This window comes from Vicia villosa, unplaced genomic scaffold (genome assembly GCF_029867415.1).
Source record: "Vicia villosa cultivar HV-30 ecotype Madison, WI unplaced genomic scaffold, Vvil1.0 ctg.000460F_1_1, whole genome shotgun sequence".
NCBI lineage: Eukaryota > Viridiplantae > Streptophyta > Magnoliopsida > Fabales > Fabaceae > Vicia > Vicia villosa.
Window position 1 is genome coordinate 644,659 of NW_026705220.1, and position 22,651 is coordinate 667,309.

At 33.7% G+C, this 22,651-nt stretch overlaps 1 protein-coding gene across 1 annotated transcript; it reads right to left on the bottom strand.

Moving 5' to 3' along the window:
• Nucleotides 1–2,021: 2,021 nt before the first annotated feature.
• LOC131628527 (uncharacterized) lies at nucleotides 2,022–7,915 on the bottom strand. Its single transcript, XM_058899358.1, has 4 exons — nucleotides 7,772–7,915; nucleotides 2,723–7,677; nucleotides 2,230–2,647; nucleotides 2,022–2,150 (listed from the first exon to the last, which is right to left on the bottom strand). The coding sequence occupies exons 2-3, from the start codon at nucleotides 4,475–4,477 to the stop codon at nucleotides 2,321–2,323; spliced, it is 2,082 nt and encodes a 693-aa protein (XP_058755341.1). The 5' UTR covers nucleotides 4,478–7,677; nucleotides 7,772–7,915; the 3' UTR covers nucleotides 2,022–2,150; nucleotides 2,230–2,320.
• Nucleotides 7,916–22,651: the final 14,736 nt, after the last annotated feature.

The following is a 22,651-nucleotide window of genomic DNA, read 5'->3' on the forward strand; positions in this document are numbered from 1 at the left end:
AGAGTCCCAAACAAGAGTGATTCCAAGATTTCCGCCTAGAATGATGTTTCCTAGGCGACATCCACACATAACATCCTTACTAATATAATGATGGTGGAAGATCAAATAGAAAAAAAGTTTCCATGAACGGTTTCTTATTTAATAATAACGTTGCCTTGAATGTATTATTATGTAATTAATCTATATTTATAAAAGTAAACTTTTCAAAATCTATCTCTAATTAAATTTTTAATTGTAGGATGATGTGATCAAGTGCGACTACATGTATGTATGAGATCTTAGTAAAATCAGGCACGCGCACGACCGATTAATGCACCATAACTTCAATAATAAGAACATTGAATATAATGTGGATAGTAGATCTGTAACATACTTCAAATATCTTAGGTTCATACACCTTGTCACACTAATTTTATTTCTTTATACATACTTAATTTGTGTGAGTTTCGCCTCTAATCTCTTAAAAACTAAAAAAATATATTCATGTATTGTTTATGGACAATCCAAATGGATAAAGAAATTATTATTTTCATTTCTTAAAATAAAGAATATTTATATTACTACAACTTTGTGTAAATAACCAATTAATATCACCTATTTTGAAAATACAGACCTTTATATTTTTTATATTGTTTAAAAAATGGCAATAAAACTCTCTATTTCTTTAAATAAAAGAGAAAATCCTTACTCACTAATATAATCATTCTTAAATAAAAACAATTTACTATGATTGAAATATTTACAAAAGAAACATTCTTGCATTAACTTTTAATTGTTATAAGTATACTATAAATTTAAATTACACATGTTGTATATGCATAATCACATTATTTAACCAGAATAACCAATTATTTGTAAAAATTAATGACATGAAAGCTAACATTTACCTCTTCTCAAAAATATTTTTTAAATATTTATCAAATGTGAAAGTAAAGTAAATAGTCAATCTCATGATCATTGAAAGATGGAGTAGAGTGTGTAAATTGGCAAACAAAAGTTGCACATATATATGTTCCTGGTGGAATTCGATTACAAGACAAAATCAATGCGCATTACAAAAAGGGATTACAAAGTTCGAAATGACTAATTGAAATCCCTAGGAAGATTATCTTTTATCTTCGAATACTGAGTTTCCCACGAAGACATACGAAGATCAAGCAATGCCCGTTGTCTCTTTAATTCTTCAATTTTTGGCACTAGCTTCTGTGCAGCCTCGAAGTGTTGGATCCCTGACTGCGCCACTTCAGTTAATTCTTACTGATTGGTCTGCTGAATTGTTGCTTGATGAGACTCAGCCTCCTTTATCTTCTCTTCGAGCATTTTAATTTCCTGTTTCCAGGATTTGATATTCTTCTCGCATTCGTCATATGCTTCTTGATTCTTCAAACGTTTAAGCTTAAGGGCGTCACCCCTCTTGGTTGCATCAGTAGCAGCTTTCCATGAAGAATTATGAGAAGCCATCTTCGCAGTAAGTTGTTCGTCAACATTTTGCTTTCGAAGAATGTCAGACTGAAGTTGTTCGATTAGAGAACTCAGCAATACAATCACCTCTGAGACTTCTTTTGAGACCAGAAATAGATCCACCTTCTTCAAAGGTTGGTTCAAGCTATGACATTTGGTAGGATTCTTGTTAAGAGCTTCGACAAGGTTGGTTTCGAAGAACTTTTCCTTTATTTGATGAAGAAGGTCAGAAGTATCCTCTTTATCACCAGATTCTGTCTGGACAGCTGGAGAAGTTTCGAGCTCAGAGGGCGAAATGTTATCAATATTCATCATGGCCTTGAGGAAGCTGAGAGGATCAGTCTGTTTGAGTTGCTCCAACTCTGAAGGGGTAGGCTTTGCTGGAGCAGGCGTCGAAGTAGTTTAAGGAGAAACTATGGTTCCAAAGGGTGAAGTTTCGTGAGGGCCAGCTGTGGCTAGTTTGGAAGTTTCCTCCATAGCATCTTGTTCAGATATAGTATCCTCACTGCCAGTTGGGTGTTCAGCTGCATTGTTACTACCTGAACATTGACGATCTGCTTCCATATTTTCGCTTTTGTGGGTAGGAGGAGAATCATCAGTTGAATGGCTTTCTTCAACTGGCGTAGTAGGAATAATGGTCGCTAGAGGCTGAGCGTCTTCGACAACTGGTGAAAACACGTGAGATTTGTCTGCATTGAGTAATTAGAACACATTATGATGGGAAGATTGCAAGAAATCTGTTTGTCATAAGAAAGAACATGCACTTACCTTGGAGATTATCAAGGTCGATGGTAAGGTTGAAGGCTTGGAGATCAGAAGTGGCTGTGCCAACATCATCCTACAACCATAAGGTAAAATGTTAACTTAAATTGTTTAAGTTAAAATTTATAGAGATGATTATGTTGTGAAATCCAAATACCTTGGTTGGAATGTTATCTGGACTCGAGTTGTGGCTCTCTACAACAAGAACGTTACTACCACCTTTTAAAGGTGATTCTTCGGAAGATACCTTATCAGCCGGTGAAGTAATCTTCGAAGAACCAGACCCCTTTTCTTTGCCGGAAGGAGTGACAGTCTTCTGTCTTTTCTTGTGTCCTTGCCTGGTGCGAGGAGGAGATTTGTCTTCATCGTCTAAAACAGCTGTTTGAGAATCTTTTCGCTTCGAATGTACCGGAGGTTTCGAAGTCTGAAGAATATAAATTGAGCAAAGTAAGTACTATCCACAAAAATATACAAGTTGGAATATAAAATGCGTATGTACCGTGGGTTTCTTGCCAGTCGTGGTAGAATCACTCCTACTTGTCTTGTTGCTCTTCGAAACTCCAGAATCCTTTTGTACAGCGGCTTCTTTGATCTTTCTCTTTCGAGCAACGCCTGTAGTTGAAACTGGAATCAGTATTTCAGCGGAAAAAAAAAGAAAAGTTAGTCGGAAGTTGTCTAAACCCAAACCTTCAGGTATTGGAGTTAAGACACGAACATGTTCAAGATCTATATGAAGATGTCCTTTGAAAGTATCAAGGGTATGCTTAGTCGGGACCACTCGTTCAGCGCGTTTTTTAGTGCTTTCCTGAAGAATTTTAAAAGCATTCCCACACACGAACCAGTCTGGGAAAGGAGGGCTTAAAGCCACACCAAAATCAGCACTTGGCAGTGGAGGGAATTTTGGAGGATTAAGTTTGAAAGCCACTTCATAACGCAGTTCTGGTCGAACAGACGAGGGCAGTTTCAACTTATCCAGTTTAGCAGAAAACTTTTCGCGTAAAATGACTGCAGCTTCACGAACGGTCCGACTAAGATCATCAGGCCTGTAGATAGTCTCAAAGAATTTTTGAAAGGCTTGGATTTCTTTAATATGGGTCGAAGTACCTTTGCGAAAGTTTTCCTGCACGTCAGCAAAAGCTTCAGTTAGTTCTCGAGTAAGGCTCTCAGCATCGAAGATTTGCATGGTGTAGTAATCTGTCCACCATTGTTGGAAATCTGGAGTAGAATAAAAGGCAGGTTCGAAAGGAACAGGAGAGAGATTAGTAACACCAGTGTATCTGGCGATTTTTGATTCACACTCATCTTCAGCTAAATACAAAGTATGTAGACACATATGGTTCCTTTTCTCATACAGGCATTTGGGTTTTATTTGAACCAATCCAAATTGTCTCGATACCAGGTTTGGTTGGTAGCAGAGAAGAACACATTGGCCTTTGGAGGGTCGAAGACGGTGGTAGAATAGCCGTGGGGTAAGAAAAGCTTCCCAAATAATCACGGATTCAGTTTGTTGATTTGGGGACATTGCTGGAAATCTTCGAGTGAACCATTCAGGACCCACTGTCCTTTGTACGAATGGAGCCATTGAAGGGCTAAATTGATAACACTGAGCAAACATCATGACATATGCTAAAAAATGTTCATGAAGCTTCCCAGTTTCTTCTTTAGGAGTTAGCAAAGCCAACCTGGTTCCTTCTACAGCTCGACTTTTGATGTTTGGATCTTCTTCGTTGACAGTACCTCGAAATGGGAGGTGAGCTTCGAAAGTAGCATTAAGCCACAGTTGTAAAAACCAGAAAGGACCAGCAAAGAGCAGAGATCCTGATTCATAACTCTTAATGAGGTCTGTTGCTTCACCTAGATTCTCATAGAGAAACCCTAGAATTAACTGGCTCAGGTTTAGTTGTGTCCCAGCATGTAGTTGATTGGCCATACAAAGATACCTCTTTGCTACCTGTATGGACCTAGAACAGAAAACGCACCTCGAGAGCCATAATGCTAAGAAAGCAATATGCTCTTCGTCCGAGACTACCTCATTATTCTCGTCATGATATTGTTGAATGAACGCAGTATAAGTAACTATTGCTTCGCTAAAGTTAATGGTATCGGTATCCATGACATTGGGGTCAAAGGTTTCTCCGGTTGGTCGAAGCCCCGTGATAGCAGCTATGTAGAAAAGAGTGGGGGTGACCATTCCACATGGAAGATGGAAAGTGTTATGGGAAGCATCCCAGAAATGAACTGACGCAACTAACATGGTTTGGTTGTATTCTAAACCAGTCTTGGACAGTTGGATTAAATCGTAAATGCCCAGTTGTTTCCAGAAAGAAGCCTTGTGTTTCTCTACTCTTGCTACCAGGCATAATACAGTTCAGGGTCTTTTGCTAAGGGAATTGACCTAATAACTTTCACAAAATTGGTTACATAGTTTAACCTAATTTTCTCTAGGGCTGAAGGGGTTACGGTCGAAGTATCTTATGCACCATCAGGATCTGCTAAGATAGGACGGTCATCTTCATTTATTTTGTTCTTACTAACTAAAGGCCTAGTTTTATAATAAGCAGGAAAGAATTTATTCAGAGAGGAGTTAGTTTCTCCTGGTAAAGGACCCATGAAGGCATGAGTTTTTCCAGAAAGTTCAAAGGGAATGATTACCTGAGAAGCATAAATGGCGCGCACTTCTGCAGTATTTGGGTTTGGTATGTGCTCTTCATTCCCTATCTGTGTAGGTTTCTGAAGTTTCAAAGCTGGTTGAAGAACGTTTGAAGGAGACGCCATGAGTAAGTTTGATTTGGGGAAATGGGTCTGAGTGTAACCTGAGATGTTCCTTGCTGTGGAAATAATAAGGAAATAGAGGTGAAAGTTATATGAGGGTAGGAGTTCAAGTATTTAAAGGTTTAACGGAAACCCTTTCAAATCTTTTGGGTAAAAGCCAAGAGACACGCGGCAGGCGTTGATTTAATGCAACGACGGTCGAATAGTTATTAGCTTTACTCCTAGTATATAGGAGTAATGATCATGAAGTAAGACCAGAACGTGGGAATGTAAGTTATGAGTAGACATCTTTGAAAATGACAAGACGTTTTGGAAACAGAGTCATAAATGATTATGACGTCAATCAATAGTCTCGGAACTATAAAACGAAATCTTATTATAACAAGAAACGCCTATTTCTCTTGTTTTTAGAAACATGCATTTATTGGGGGCAATTTGTTAGCTGAAGATTTCGTTTGGGAAGAATGTCCTTCGAAGGTCTGAAATTCGAAGGAGATGGTTACTGATGACCATCTTTGAAGATAGAAAATGGCTACTGATGGCCATGCTTCGAGAATGATGTTTAAGTTGGAGCAAAGATAGTGAGCGCCGAAGCTAAATTCGAGAAGAATGGTCTTTGAGACTTAGACGTTTTTGCGAAATATGCGAAGTACTGAAGCTTGGTGTGTTTTCGTGGCATTCTCGATTTTAAATTACGTTGCCACGCGTCGAAGGGAGATTCAGGCGTGATGATTTGAATTTCGAAGTAGTTTATGTAACCGCACGAAGACAGATGGCATCCCTGGATTTTCTATGGGCAACGTGGCATTAGATTAGTGTAGGACCGTTAGGGTCGAAACTAGTATAAATAATGGTCTTAATGTTAGGATTCCGTGTGTTCATTTTGTACAAATCACTCACATATTACTCAAGTATCAAGTGTTAAGAGAAAGAGTTCGCTGAGAAATGTACGTATGACACCAACACCATTTTAAATACATGTGTATTTTCCTTTATTCAAGTATCTTTCGATATTATTGCGTTTCATTTACTTTCTGTCGTTTACATTCCTGCACTCTTTATTTTCATGTCATTTATCTTCGAAGCATTTAACTTTTCTGCACTTTAAGATTCTCGCACTTTTACAGTTTTGTCTTATATTTTATCTTTAATTCACCTTTCACTGGTGTTATATTTACGTGTATAACAAGGTGACTGCTAATCTTTATTTCTTTGTTCAAGTATTTCTTATTTCGAGACATATCAATCATAGACATAATTCGAACTATCATGAATAACAACCTTTTTGACTATGTCCTAGGATCAATCTAGTCGATCCTGCGAGTAACCAAATCATATTTATTATAGTTTGGAAGACTAGCGGTTGTTTACCGGAAATCACCGTAAACAGTAGTACTACATTCGTGAGAGTTTCAAACAAGAGTGATAACTCCACCTAGAATGATGTTGCCTAGCAGACATCCACACAGAACATCCTTACTAATATAATGGTGGAAGATCAAATAGAAAAAAGTTTCCATGAACGGTTTCTTATTTAACAATAAAGTTGCATTGAGTGTATTATTATGTAATTAATCTATATTTATGAAAGTAAACTTTGCAAAAGCTATCTCTAATTAAATTTTTAATTGTATGATGGATGATGTGATCAAGTGGGACTACATGTATGCATGAGATATTATGCGAATCAGGCACGCGCACGACCAATTAATGCATCATAACTTCAATATAATGTGGATGGTAGATATTTAACCTACTTCAAATATCTTTGGTTCATACACCTTGTCACACTAATTTTATTTCTCTACATATACTTAATTTGTGTGAGTTTTGCCTCTAATCTCTTTAAAACTAAAAAAAAGATATTAGAGTATTGTTTATCGACTATCCGAATTGATAGAGAATATTATTTTCATTTCTTAAAATAAAGAATATTTATATTACTACAACTTTGTGTAAATAACCAATTAATATCACCTATTTTGAAAATACAGACCTTTATATTTTTTATATTGTTTAAAAAATGGCAATAAAACTCTCAATTTCTTTAAATAAAAGAGAAAATCCTTACTCACTAATATAATCATTCTTAAATAAAAACAATTTACTATCATTGAAATATTTACAAAAGAAACATTCTTGTATTAACACATGTTGTATATGCATAATCACATGATTTAACCAGAATAACCAATTATTTGTAAAAATTAATGACTAACATTTGCCTCTTCTCAAAATATTTTTTAAATATTTATCAAATGTGAAAGTAAAGTAAATAGTCAATCTCCATACCTATACATTACCTTTATTTATTAAATTGGACAATAATACTAGCATAATATAACAATACACTTCAAAATTTGTCACAAAATGAAAGGACAAGAAAACACAAATCAAATGTTATTATAGTAATTTGTTTGTTGGGGATATTTTATGTTCAACCGAACGAGCTATCACATTTTTTTCTTCCAACAAATACTTATGAACTTTGTTCTTCGAGATTAGTAAATCAAACTCTTACAAATAAGGTGACACCACAAGAACATAAGAGTAAAATCCTTATGAAATACAAATAAAATTAAAAATGTTACAAATCACACGCACAAATATAATTAACGCATTTTGTAAAAAGAGGGAAAAACATATCTGGACAATCCGAATCAGAAGTGCAGGGAATGCGAACTGCAATGTCAAATAAAAAAGATAGAATATTAATACAATGTGCTAAAATATTGTGTATAAGAAAAGTTGGATAATTGTGTGAAAAATATCTTACTAGGACCATTAGTTAGAACAAGAAATAGATACAGAAAGATGATCAGAGCATTAAGGAACATAGAAATTTGAGCCATATGTTTTCAGTTTTACAAGTAAGAAATGAGATTTCTCTTATTGCTTTATACTAAACAAAAAAAAAATATTGATTTGTTAACTTTAATTAAATCATATTTAGCACTTTAGAGTTGCAAGAAGTCATTTATAAAATTTAAATCAATGTTAAATATCTCTAATTAATATATTGTGTTTATCTCTTTAGCTCATTCAAATGATTGCTAGTAGGAAAATCTAAAAAAAATATTAGTGATGAATGAAACAGATTTGTTGTAAAGTTAATGCAATGAAGAGTTGCCCACAAACATATTTATTTATAATAAAAGTATTATAGGATGGTTTTCTTTAACAAATAAAATGTGGAAATTGTATGAAATGAAACAATGCTATGTTCTCTTGAGCAAGGAAAGAAAGAGAGTTACTCATGGAAAATAATTATGACTTTATAAAAAATTTCTTTGTTAATTTGAATTAAATGATTTTTAACACTTTGAAGTTGTAAGAAGTCATTTATAAAGTTGGAAGTAGTGTTAAATGTTAAATGTGTCTAATAAATATGTTTTATTTATCTCTTTAATAAACTCAATAGATCACTTTGAAGTTGTAGGAAGTCATTTATAAAGTTAGAAGTAGTGATAATTGGAGTTCATTATTTATCTCTTTAATTGCCTTGATCGATCACTTATGTTGTTTTTATAATTTCCATCCCTTGCAAAATCAAATATTATATTATCTCTCCCACCTTTTGCCTAACTGTTATAGTAAAAGATATTATAATATTCAAATAAAATATGTAATATAACACGTCAACAAAAATACAAAATAAATAATATCATATATAAATAATTAAATACATAATACTTAAAAGATCTTAAATGAAATACAAAATATGAAAAACCTCATATTGTTTTGCTAACAAACTACCCCCTCTTCATCCTTAATCCATTGTATCACAAAGCATTCTTAATCTCCTTCATAATCTATTACACAATATCATGAACTAAAGTGTCCTTCTCTTTATCCTCACTAGATAGTATCACGGTTGCTATGTCTATGATATGTATACATGCATAGACAAAACTACATGCATTGGTCCCTCCTCTTTTGTCTCTTACTTTGCAAGTTCTTTCTCCTTAACTAGTATCAGCGTATCTTCTTTAGATGTGGGGAGAAGATATGGATGTGATAAATAAAAATATCTTCCTATTTATTCTACCTAAGTTTCCCAACTATGCAAATACAAACGTCTCAGTCTTTTGCATACAACACATGATCATGGTATCAAACATACATCTATCTCCAAGGGGTTGGCATAGTGGTAGAGACTTGGGTTCTAAAAGTGTACTCCTTTCAAGGTCCTAGGTGTTGTAGTCGGTAAAAAACAGAGTCGCCACCGTATTTTATTTATTCCTAATAAATAGGCAAATAACAATAAAATCCTAAAGGAGGGATAAGATGGTCATCGCAACCAAATGTGGGTTCAAGAGTCGGTTAAGTGAAGGGAATGTGTTAGGCACCCCTCACTTCCCTTGTACTCAAGGAGAACCTTCTCTAGCCTATGGCACGTATGATTGTCTAAGGAAATGTCTGATTGTCTCAGGAAATGTCTTCCTGATTATTTCTTGCTTCTATTTATTTATTTATATACGAATGGGCATATGTATAATTAAGTGTTACTGGGCATATGTATAATTTAGTGTTTACATAAGAAGGAATCAGAGACATCATAGTTCGTAAGTGTTAAGCTAGTGTTTTTTATGAAATGATGTAAAGTCACCAAGCAAAAAACTTCTGCTTGCTCACACGATTGAGACTTATAGCTAGTTTCTAGTTCGTGTGTAAGGGACCAAATCAATTCCTTTTTGAATAATAGTGATCTTGTTTTTGTTAAGTTAGTGATTGGTTAGTTAATTTAACTTAAACTAAAGGGAGATGTTTTTCATTGTTTTGATTTATGGTTAATGTGAAAAGAAATGAAAATATAACTAAGAAAATAAGTATTTTTATGTTTTGGTCATTTATAAGAAAAGAAGAAACTTTTGTATTTTTTTTTAGGTTTAAATGCATTTTTAGTTCCCCTTCTTTAATTTTACTAACATTTTAGTATCCCTATAAAAAAAACAGTTATTAGGTCCCCCAATATCAAATAACGTGAATTTTTTATGGTCCCCCGTTATTTGGCAGATTTTTTAATGACATGGCTCCTCAAAATTTGTCCAGTCACCTGCCACATCATTAAAACCAATTAATTTTGAATTTTTAATTTAAAATTTATATTTAATTCAAATTAATTAATTTGAGTTCCTTTTAGTTTTACATAATAATAATAATAAGATTAAAACTAAAAGCTATAGAAATCCAATATAAAAAATTATAGTAATAACAATGTAAAATTAAAAAAGCTAATTAGTAAAAAAAAGTGACAAAAAAACAAAAAGAGAAAAGTGTCAAAATAATGGAGGTGGTGGGATTCGAACTTAGTTCGTCCCATAGCTGCATTCCTTGCTCTTACTTTGCTATCCCCTAAGACATTATACTCATTCAAAATAAAATGGCATTTGTAAATATATTAAGGATGAGAAAATTTGGGGTATGACATCTGGTTCGAATCTCGCTAGGTGTAAACAATTTCTATGTTGGGCCATATCAATATAGAGATTTTCTCTAGTTTTAAACGCCCCCCCCCCCCTCCCGCAAGTGGACAGTGGGACCAAATCATACATCTAATCAACTTGTAAATTCATATAGCTTTGAAACACACCTTTTAGAATCTTGTACCATAGACGACGCCCCTTGGTCTTTTTTGAATTTCTATTCAATGTCCTCTAGGTCAAATCCAGTCATCTTAACCATCATTTCCACCGTTCAAATTTAGTCAATGCAGTGTAGCGGACATGACACGTCGTCTAGTGTTATAGTCACCTACCTACCTAGTAGAAAGAATTTGATTGTATACTAATGTCAACTCTCATAAAAAAACCAGCATGACATTATCTCTTTGGTTTTAACTTAAGGTGGGAGGGCAAGATCAACCAACCCATTATCTTTGATGGAATCACATCATCTTTCGTATGGAGTTGTCAAACAAATGACCTTCTTGTCTCTACTGGTACGTTTAAATGATAGGTTATTGTTGAAGCGGTAGAGGGCAAGCAACAAAAGATTTGGAAATATTTATCCGGAAATTATCGTGTCCACAAAGATGGTTGTTAGAATGTCATTCAACGGTTTCTATGTTTTTGAGCTCGGGTTTGAATGGGTTGAAAGTAAAAACGAAAAATAAAATGTATGAACACAAAATAAATACATTCTTAGGAGATAATAACTTATTATACATGCAAATATACTCACTAATCAGGATCCGTGAAGTTTATCTCTAAAGCAACACAAATCCTAATTATAATTGCAAACATATTAGAGAAGATAACAATAACAATTTGTAAAGCAGATTTTATACTATGTCATGAGCAATAAATATACATAAGATTCGAGTAAATATACAAACAAAACCTAACAACAGAGAAATACACAAAGAAGAAGAGAAATGAACTGAATATCTCTCGGGTTGTCAGCTCCGATTGATGAACAATCCACCTCCAATCATCCAAATGCACGCTCCATAGTTATTTTCTATGCTAATCCTAATCTAAGAATGAAATTGATGGAGTTGGGACACAAAACCCCCCCAAAACCATAACCCTAAAATGTCTCAAATGAAATAATATAAACACAAAATCTACGTAGGCTCGCTAAGCAAGATTAGCTGGCTAAGCGAGCTACACTTATTCTCTAAAATATCTAGTACAATAAAGGAAATCTCGCTTAGTGAGATGACTTCGCAAAGAGAGCTCTGGAAAACTCTGCCTCTTTGTTTGTGAAGCTCATAGCGCGCTACAACTTGGCTTAGCGAGCTTTTACAGAATTTCCATTATTTTGATCCAAAACTGCGTATTCGAAGTTGTGTCGTCGAAACTTTATTCCTCGAGGATCGAATATGCATCAATACCTATAAAACAAAGAAAACACTATCAAATGGTACACAAAACAAATTAAAACTCAATTATACTAATATTTACACAAAAGCTGGGATTTTATTACAAAAACCAAAAGAATAGAATTGATAAGTGCCATAAATATATACTCAAAATAACGACATTTTGACATTTATCAGTCACAAAAATGGAAAAAAGAAAGAATGATTTAGAAGTTAGATAAAACAAGACATTAAAATAAATTCTAAAAAATATTATATAGACAGACTTTTCGTACCTCCTCGTCCAAAATATGTCATGTCATATGGTTCTCATAAAGTAACGTGACATACATGTCTCTAAGATATCACACAACTTGCATCTATGGCTTATTAGTTTTGGGATCATGTTGATGTTGTGACTTAGATGGTCTTACTTTATCTATGACGTATTTCTTCTAACAGTACTGCCTAGTCAAAGTTGAAGCTAATTAAACTATGTTCCTACTAATGTCGTCTTTGATAACATTCATATAAGTTACTAAACAAAAGATAAAACACAAATAAATAAGCACATCTGACAGTAACAAAAATCATCACAAAAACAAATCATTACATAGAGAAATAAAAAATGAATGTAGTCTTCAATATATCAACTACCTAACTAAAATTGAGACATACCACCAAACACCCTATATTACCCTTTAACACATTTTTCATTTACACTAATTGATGCCCTTTTATGTAATTCACTAAATACACATTTGTTGTCCAATGAAAAGCAAAGATTATGCCAAGTGACAACTACATCTCATTCAATGTTTCCCTCTCTCTTTTCTTTTTCAAAATTGATTCATTCTCACTTTCTACCCATTTCTCCCCCGTCTACCCGTTTCTCTCTCTGTATTCTCTCTTTCACCCAAAACCCTAAATCCCGTCGCCAGCCATCACCACCTCCATCTTCCAAACCATAGCCGCTGTCTTTTTTCAACCGTAACAAGGTATGAGTATACTTAATTTTATTCATAGCTTTTATATCGTTTTTGGACGATTTGTTGTGTTTCACTCTGATTCCTTTTCTGGGTTTGAATAGATGAAGACTGGATAATCGGTTTTCTACCTCTTGTCTTTCGGAAAAAAGGGAATAACAAGGTTTTTCCACATGCTGTTTTTGTAAATCAGTGAAAAGGTCATACCTTTTCTGCAAATCTGACTTTTGGTATGTGTTCATCTTTCAAAATACGATGTTTTGCTACATGTTTTTTTTGTAAATCAGTGAAAATGTTTCTTGGATGTTTGTGTTGCTTATGTTAGAGCTATGGTTTTGTGATATTGCAGGTTGAAACAGTGATAAGGGAAAGGTGATGTATTGGTTCTTTCTGTGTGATTGGATTTGGGGTTTTTTTGGTCTTTTTATGGAGGTTTCAAGGTTTCTAAGTTTTCAAAGGGGAGAAGAAGATGGGTAACAATTTACATCAACTACTCTGAAGTCTTTGTTTCAATACTCATTGGAATTATGCTATATTTTGGAAGATTAAACATTGTGCTCCAAATCTAATGTATGTTATTACTAAAACTTTTGGTCATTTGGTTATGTTACTAATGCACTTAGCACAAAGAGTTATGTTACTTAAATTTTCGGGACACGGTACTTTTTTGTTGCAGGATCTTAACATTGGAGGATGCTTCTTTGGGGTTAGCTGTGGCAAAGATGTATAATGTATACTCATTATGGGAAGGGTATGATTAATCAAATGTAACATTTTACTTGAGATTTGAAACTTTCGATTACGTAGTGCTTGTCCTAAGATCCTTCTTTGTGTACAGTGTTGTTGGACAAGTAGCTGTTACTTGAAAACATCAGTGGATCTGTGCAGATGATCAAGTTACAAGTTATGGCTTGTCTTTTGAGGTGAGAATTACAGTTACAAGTTTTAAAGTCTTTACTTGGTATTGGACAAGTACATGTCAGTCTCTAACTAAACTTGCAGCCATTCTTCATTGTTTTCCTCCTTTTAGTTTGAATTTCAGTTTGATGATTTGTGGCAAACTCAGTTTTCGGCTGAAATTAGGGTAGGCTAACTGATTTCTTAAAATTGGAAGCGTGAACTTCACATGTCTATCTAGAAATTTGAATTACCTCATGATACCAATAGTAATAGCCTCATGAAATTCAACTGTTGTATCTTAATGCTAACAAATGTGTTGTTCTTTCGTAATAATTTCAAAGTTGTAATATTTCAGGTCATGTTGTATGTTGACATGGAGGTTAATGGCGTACCAATGAAGGTAACTGGCCACTCAAAGCATCTTTCTTCAAGTTCAGGATTTGATATGTCCAATGGCCTTAGTAACCATAACATTCATCTATGGCGTGTGATGGAACCACAACCTCTATTGTTCTAGCCCAGGGCCTGATTGTAGAAAGTGTAAAGGTAGGTTTGTTAATTTGTGTTAGCTGGTTAGGATTGTAGCATGAGTAAATAAGTAAGTGGTTGGTTATGTTTGGTTTTGCTTAATGTTATGCTATTGGGGCCTTATTTTATGTTAAATTTTGAAGGTTGTTGCAGCTGGTGCAAATCCTGAGCCTATTACACGTGACATTGAGAAGACATCGAAAGCTCTTGTAGCTGAGCTTAAGAAGATGTCAAAAGAGGTGAATCATTTACTTCTTCTTGTCCTTCTATGTATTTTCTTTTTTAAACATATTTATTTAGCGGGTAAACTTGAAACTTCCCATTTCCTGCATATATAGTAGTGTGCTTCTCTACAATTATCACCTTGTATTATTGTTAAGACTTAGAAGAGTTGTGATTGTGAGAATTGCAGATTGAAGATAGCGAATTGGCAGATGTGGTAGCAGTTAGTGCATGGAACAATCATGAGGTTGGAAATATGATAACTGAAGCATTGAGTAAGGTTGGTAAAAAAAGTGTTGTGACATATTGTTTAAACTTCTCCAATTATATGTGGTTCTCTCACCTTATTTTTCTATCAACATATTACAAATAATTGATTATGTCACCTTATTTTCCAGCTTGCTAGGTTGATATGAGTTGTAATATTTAGTTTATGTTTTCTTTTTTCTAAAGTTGTGTTTGTAGCTATCATCATAAAGAAATTTGTGTCTGTACCTGTTATGTCTAATTCCTTTTCAGTGTTTACTCAGGCACTATAGCTGGAGCTCGAGAGGCCTTCTTCAATGATATCCCTTATATCTCTATTTCATATGAATGGTATAATTGCAACATGTTTCAGTACAATATCATGTTTTACCATGTTTTATATCAAAAGCTTTTCATTATCATGTTTCACCATTTGTAGGCTATTCTATGTCCAGGGCTGAAGGAAAGAGTAATCTACATGATTCGCCCTAGCTGCAGGAGTTTGCATTCCAATTGCATAATCATAAAATCTGTATTGGTTGATATAAAGAATCAAAGATACCCTGGAAAATGTTTTTTGAATATAGACGTGCCAAACAATGTTGCTAGCCATAAGGTATATTGTAATTAGTTTTGCAACTTCTACATTTAGTTTATGATTAAGAGGTAAATGGTTCTTTCATTTTAATATACATGGTAGGTAAATGGTTTTTTATTTTAATATACATGGTAGGTAAATGGACACCAGCAATTGCTTCTTTTATTGTTTATATTTTGACCTCAGATATTTCTGAATGCCGACTGCGTGTAATTTCTTGGTGTCACCATGGTATGTGCAAAATCTTGGTCACATTTATTTAAGTTTTTGGCCCACTCTTATGCTTCCCATTTTCATTTTCTTTCCTTTTCATTCTTTATAATTTTATAATTGTAATGTGAGGATGTACTTCTAACATAATGGAACTGTTGACTATAGTTATTGGCACAACTCTTTCACGTTCTTCCCAGCCTTTAGTTGCCGCAGCTCTACGCACGGTATATCATTTCAAAATATTTCTGCTGAAAATCATTTATAATTTTTAGAACAAGTAATTGTTTCTTAATAATATAGTGTACAAATAATATATTTATACATGTCATGATTATATCTGTTTATGAGTAATAGTTGCTGCCAATTTTTCATGTGAAGGAAAATACTCACCTCCTTCATAATTTTTCTTAAATCCTAAACAGATCTCTCAATTAAATTTTAGTCACTTTTCAATTTAACGAGGAGGGTTTATCATCTATCGATGATAATAGGATTTATTAATTCCTGTGAGTTTTATCGCTTAAATTTATTATTTTCACGGGTCACTATCACCAAATTATCTTTTTTATTTTAACCAACAAAATATTTAATGATATTTATAAAATTTATAGTTATTAGACATATTAGATTTATCATGTTGGTGATTTGCTACCTATTTATTTTTAAATATTTCAATTATTAATGATTTTATAATAACAACTATATATTGGTAACAAATAAGCCTTATCAAATTATCTAAGATATTCTTCATTCTATATTTACAGTTCTTAATTTGAATTTCATTTATCTATGCATGATACAATTTGGTTTAACTAATTCTTCAACATGTTTTTTGTTATGCTGTTTAGAAAGTTGTATATCTTTAACACTCAACATTGTATACACTAATGTGAGATAGATATCTTTAACACTCAACATTGTATACACTGAACTGAGATAGAGTTATGTTCCACTGCAATGTCATTTATCAACGGAGTGTCATCAGTTTCATTATAATATTGCCAGATTATGCAATACATTGAACAACTCACATTGAACTCATACAATGTTAAACTTGAAATACTTAACAATATATGAAGTAATTCAGTAATTCAAATGTAATAACTGTCTAAAATACAAATCCAGTCTACATGTTAATGAAATAATTCAGCTATGAAAATACAATTTTGTTGTTGATGGTTGATAGAAAATACAGACGGAGAATTAACACATGTATAATAATAAAATATTTTATTTTACGGGTCGCTATCACCATAACACTGTTTTGTCTATTGCATTTCCAACTTTTTCTTTTTTTAAAATAGCTACAATATATAGTTTCATTACATCTATATTATGTTTTATGAATCTTAATTTAACATTCCTCATACGATTTTTTAAACTTTTTTTATGCATTTGTAATACATTATTCATCTTAAGCTTTGAATTACCCGTGCGGACGCACGGGTCTTCTACTAGTTGAATCATAAAATATAAATGCTTATAGAATGATACATGATCCAGATCATATTCTAGAATTTGGACACAAGTATAATGATATAGGATCAAGATCATATTTGTACTTGCTAAAAGTACACTACATGACAACCCCTTTCTATGTAGGGTTGTCACAAGTTTTAGGATTGTTGTAGTGTTAGAGCAAGCTCACGCAATGATGGTGATATTCTTTGTATCTAGTGTTTCTACATAGTGAATTGGATTATCATCAATATTAGGGTTGAGGTATTTATAATAATCTTTTAGGCCCATATCTTAGATCCCCAGAAGATAGGTTATGCACTTCCAATTATTAGGAACATGTGGAAAGGGTAGTTATTTTCCCATATCTTTGGGGACCATCTCTATCTCCATTTGAATCCATTTCTCATACTATAAAAATTTGTGACACGTGACCTCCGTATTTCCACATGAATGTAGTCGATATGAGAAATGGACATCATATTCAAATGATAGGAGCTCACTTAATAAATGGGCGACTAGGAAGCTAGTGTGCTGACATGTTACATTGTTCCCATTTAATGAACCTTCCAAATTTTCAATTGTGGGTCCTTTACAAATATATCAATACACAGTCCCTTAAGCACGAGGGCTTAGAAAGGGCGAAGAGATTTTAGTTTTTTCTCCTTTCCTTATTTGAACGAGTCTTTGCGATATGCCTAAGGCGAGCCCATTAATATGAGGCGATTTCGTTAAGCATGGAGTGAGTCTTGTACGCACAATCTAGAATACAACTCCAGGTGTGAATAGGGAAATCATAATATGTCACCTGAGGGAAATCCCTAAACTTCATTCAACGTGAAAAGCATGTGTGGCATCAAATGCGATCAATGATGATTTATGCTTGGGACGCCAAATTGGCCTTAATCTCCCACACATGATAGAAGTGTGCAGAAACTTTCATGTCTGATGGGAAATTAATGAAGATACCCTTGATTAAACCTAGTAGTCCTCAAACCTCTATAAAATATGTTCAACCTTGCCCTTTCACCTATTCATGCACTTTCGTATCATAGTCTTTGAAAGCCACCTATGATCCATCACTAGTCCTTCACCCCCTTTCAAGTCTATAGAAACCTCTATAAAATTGATTCCTACATGAAGATCCAACATGTTTGATGGCCTAAACAAGCGACAAGGATTTCTTCATGAAGGTCCACCATATAATATTGACTTAAAGGACAACAAGGGTCCCTCTCTGAGGACCCAACATGTGTAGTCTCTTCTCAGGGTGGCAAGAATTATGAGGATCCAATATATATCATTGCTTCTCATGGAGGTTTTAATAAGTTTTCCTTTCACTCCTCTATTCTGGAAAAAAGTCACAATAATTCCACATTTATATAGAGTGTGAGGCACCTAAATAAAAATCCATGCACCTTATTACCAATGCAGGGGAAATAGTGACCTCATAAAACCAATAATGTTGTAAAGTTAACGATACAAGTGGAAGAGATTTTATCTCGCCTTAAACAAACCTAATAAGTAAGTCAAACTAAACTAAACATGCCACAATGCCTAGATTACAATTTTTTTTAACAAGTCTTCCCTTCTGCCTCCTTTGTGCTTTCTGTCATACCCCAAAATTTGCCCGATCAGATCTATATCTTTTAATTCATCAAGGGTCAAAATTAAGAGTCATGGGGTTTGACATTCCTATTGTCAAACCCGCCCTCTTATAAAATATCCTGAGAAATAAATGGGGTGCGATTAACAGGTGTTTCAAGGGTTTCATCATTTGTTAATATTATTTTTCTTTTACTAACATTTGCATTTTGTTTTTTTATTTATTTTGGATTATTATTAGTAATTTTTATTACTTCTAACTATTAGTATTTAATATTATTAATTTTATTATTAATATTAATATTAATATTAGATGATATTATTTAAACATTATTCTTATAGAATTTGTATATATTATTATTAACTATTTTTATTAATTATATATTAAGATTATTAGTATTAATGTAAATATTATTATCAAAATTATTTGTAATTGTTAGGTTAGTTGGGCAATAGGCCCATTAGGTATAGAAATACCCTAATTTGACCGATATAAAGAAAAGATTTTTCTAACTAAAAAGGGGGAAACCGAAAAAAGGCTGTAAAAAAAAAGGAAATTGAACACGGCAACCCTTATTCTAAAAGGCCAAAACCGTGAACAAAGGGAAGGAAAAAAATCGAAATTTATCTCAATTAAAGCCAAGTACGAGATCCTAATCGCTGCTTGGGAGTTTTCTGGAGGTATTGCAGTGTTCAGCATCGACCACAACACTCTGAATTGCCACCAATTCGTCACGGTTTGGGCTTCCCTTGAAAATTTTGATTCCATGAATTTGTGTATTACAAGTATAATTTAGTCATATATTCGTATTCATAATCGTGCCTGGGACGTTTTAGAATCATTTAATTGGAGTTTCTGTGCAAAATCCTTATTTTACCATTGTTAGGGTTCATAGTTTATAAATTGGGGCTTTTGATTTAGAAGCAAAATTGGCTAAAAATAATAGTTCCATCGCGTTCAGAGGGTATCTTTTAGTTAATCTGGGTATTTAATTGGGATTTATTTGGATTGTGTGGCAAATTTGACATTTGTGGACTTGTAGCAACACACCATAACCGTGGGCAAAAGGTCTGAAAATTTCCAGAAAAGAAAAAAGGCAACGTGAAGGAGAAGCACAGGCTGGGCGCGTTTTGTTTTAATTCAAATTTCCCAGATTTGTTTTTTATATAATGCATTGGTTTCGTATACATGACAAACGGTTAACGTAGCTTGGGTGGTTGGAAGCCTGCTTGACAGTCTCATCAGCGTGAGTTCGATCCCGCTGTAAGACAAGTAATTTTTATTACTTGTTTGTATTTCGTTGATCCAACGCAGGAGTCTTACGCGTGACCACGGTGAACCCTCATGTTGCGACCATTAGATCAGGCCAGCATATGATCTGACGCCCCTCAACCCGCAGGCATACCATGCTCCCTCCAAGAGCAACAGCATAGGATAACTGCCAGGTTTTATTATAATTTTCTATTTTATTGTTAATTTTTTTTTTAAAGTATTAATAAATAATGTTTAATCTGATTTATTTATTTAATTAGGATTAGAAATATAATTAGGATTTGGATTAAAATTAGGATTAGGGCCATAGTTATTTCCCCGATTATTTTTTTTCGATATTTCGATTTATTTATTTTAATAGAATTTTAATTAATATTATAGATCACAAGAAAAACCCCATAAAGGTTTATCCGTCCATTAGGGTTTGCTCAATCCCACTGGCCTATTGGCCAAAGTGTTAAAAATTCTAAATTGTTGTTCGTTCCGATTAAATCAATTAATCGCTATGGGCAATAATGAATTTTAATTAAAATGTTATTTAATTAAAATATAATTAATTTCTATTTGGTTAAATGGTTTCGACTATCTTATTAGTCGCGATGATTAATCTTTCTTTTTTTTTCTCATTCTAATTCGCTGTTCTCTTTAATCGAATCAATCGATTACGAGGGGTGACGATACAAATTAATTATCAAAAATTATTAAAAAATACCATAATTCGTTATCAGTAATAATCAAATCAATTGATTTAAATTGGTAACGATACAACTTCAAATCTGTTAACTATGGCGATTGAATCTATTGATCGTTGCGGTTAATAGTGCTAAATTAAATCAGGGTTGTACGCCCAAATCCTAAAACACTTCAAAACACTCAAAATACACTAAACCACGATACTACGGTGTTTCAACACTGCGATGTTCACAACTACGATAAGGTAACTCAAAATACCTTCGAACATTCGCATTTCAAAACAATGCGATGTTCACAACTACGATAAGGTAACTCAAAATACCTTCGAACATTCGCATTTCAAAACAATTTCAAAACAAATTCAAATACATTCAATTCAACTCTAAGGCGTACAATCCTGTCCCCGAACTACGTAGACTCTGATCCTCCCTAAGGAGGTACGTAGGCACTTGGCAACAAGGCGAGTCCCCCTCTTCCAAACTCTAATCATGTTCATATAATTAGCCTTTTAACTCTTATTACTCTCTGTCACCTTTCTTTATAACCCTTGCCATAAACCTTTATCTTTGAGATGTTAACCTTTAGGAAAGGGTTGAGGGTGCCTAACACCTTCCCTCGACCTGAATATAGTATCTTACCCTGATCTCTTAATTGCATAGGTTTCCTATTCGCCTTGGTAGAATAGGTGGCGACTCTCTAAATCTATAAATTTTTAGGGCAGGGTTCTACACTTTCCTATGGTAAGGTAGCTACTTCTTGTGACACCCAACTTATGAGCATTGGAAAAGGGTAGTTATCTTTCCTATTTCTTTAGGAAACGTGGCTATCTCCATTTGACTCCCTCTCTTAAACACTAACAAATTGGGACATGTCACCTTCATGTTTCAAAAAGAAGGCGATCAATATGCTTGTTCTAATAAACGGGCAAGCAGAAAGCTAATTTGGGCGCTTTTTGTGGGTCCTTTACAAATATACCAATATAATATTTTACAATTTGTATGAAAAATACTATTGTGGCCTTTAAACCTATAAGTAAAAAAGATCCCAAAAGAATATTTTAATTTTTCACATATTTACATAAAATGCACAAAGACTGCCTTTGTATTCTTCAAATTATGCGATTTTTAACCATTAAATATGTAGAAATTGTTATAACAAGCTTGAGAATCTATGCTCAGAATCTGGTTTTGATGATAACAAGCATATATTTTGTGAGTAACAATTTTATTACTAATAGTTTCATTTAGTGTGCAGATATTTTGCTATAAACCATATACAGGATTCATCAAAAAGAGTACAACGACTACATCAGAAACTTGCTCAGATATGAAATCAGACATCCAGAAGATTGACAAAGCTAAACATCATTCATCAGATGTTCTGATTAAGAATACGTCAAACAAGCCAAAATCAACAAATCAGAAGTAAAGAAACAACAATGAAGAACAAGATCATTCAGAAGAATATGCAACAACAACAGTATCATAAGAAGCTCGACTTCAACAAAACAATCTTCAAAAATTTAAACAGCAATATCAAAGCTCACATACAACAAGCACGGAATCAGAAAGTACATCAGAAGCTTCAAGGAAAATGAACAAATTAGCTATAAGAAGCTTTGCAACATCAGAAGATCACGCAAGTAGAAAGATCAGAAGTTCTGAAGTTACAAGTTCTGAAGATACAACGCAGTGACATACAAAAAGCAAACAACAGCAAAGTCACATGTGAACTAGAAGATTGCCTACAGCTCAGCATAAAAATTAAATAAGAGATAAGAGCTCATAATCTAAGGAAGAACCGTTACAAACATCATCATAAGCAAAATGGTTGCAACATTAAATGGAATAACTCCCAAGGTTGATTGAAGAAGCAAACCACATGCAGCGCATTGGAAAGACAAGCTTAACCAAAATAAATACGCCATCCACTATAATCATCAGGTTGAAGATAAGGTTCTGCCAAGAGCAACACTTGTCATTTATGATCCAATCGAGACGAAGGCATTCAAAGCAATATTCAAACAAATCTCAACGGCTAGATTCCAACGGTAACATACCCAGCTCTATAAATAGATCAATCTTCAGATTTGAATGTATGTGTTCTTGTATGCATCTAAGTATGCATCT

Bases quoted from the DNA above. Each gene is read 5' to 3' on its own strand.
- LOC131628527 (XM_058899358.1), bottom strand. From the start codon at position 4,477: ATGTTAGTTGCGTCAGTTCATTTCTGGGATGCTTCCCATAACACTTTC. The intron at 2,648-2,722 runs GTACATACGCAT...TATATTCTTCAG, and splicing joins CGACTGGCAAGAAACCCACG to ACTTCGAAACCTCCGGTACA.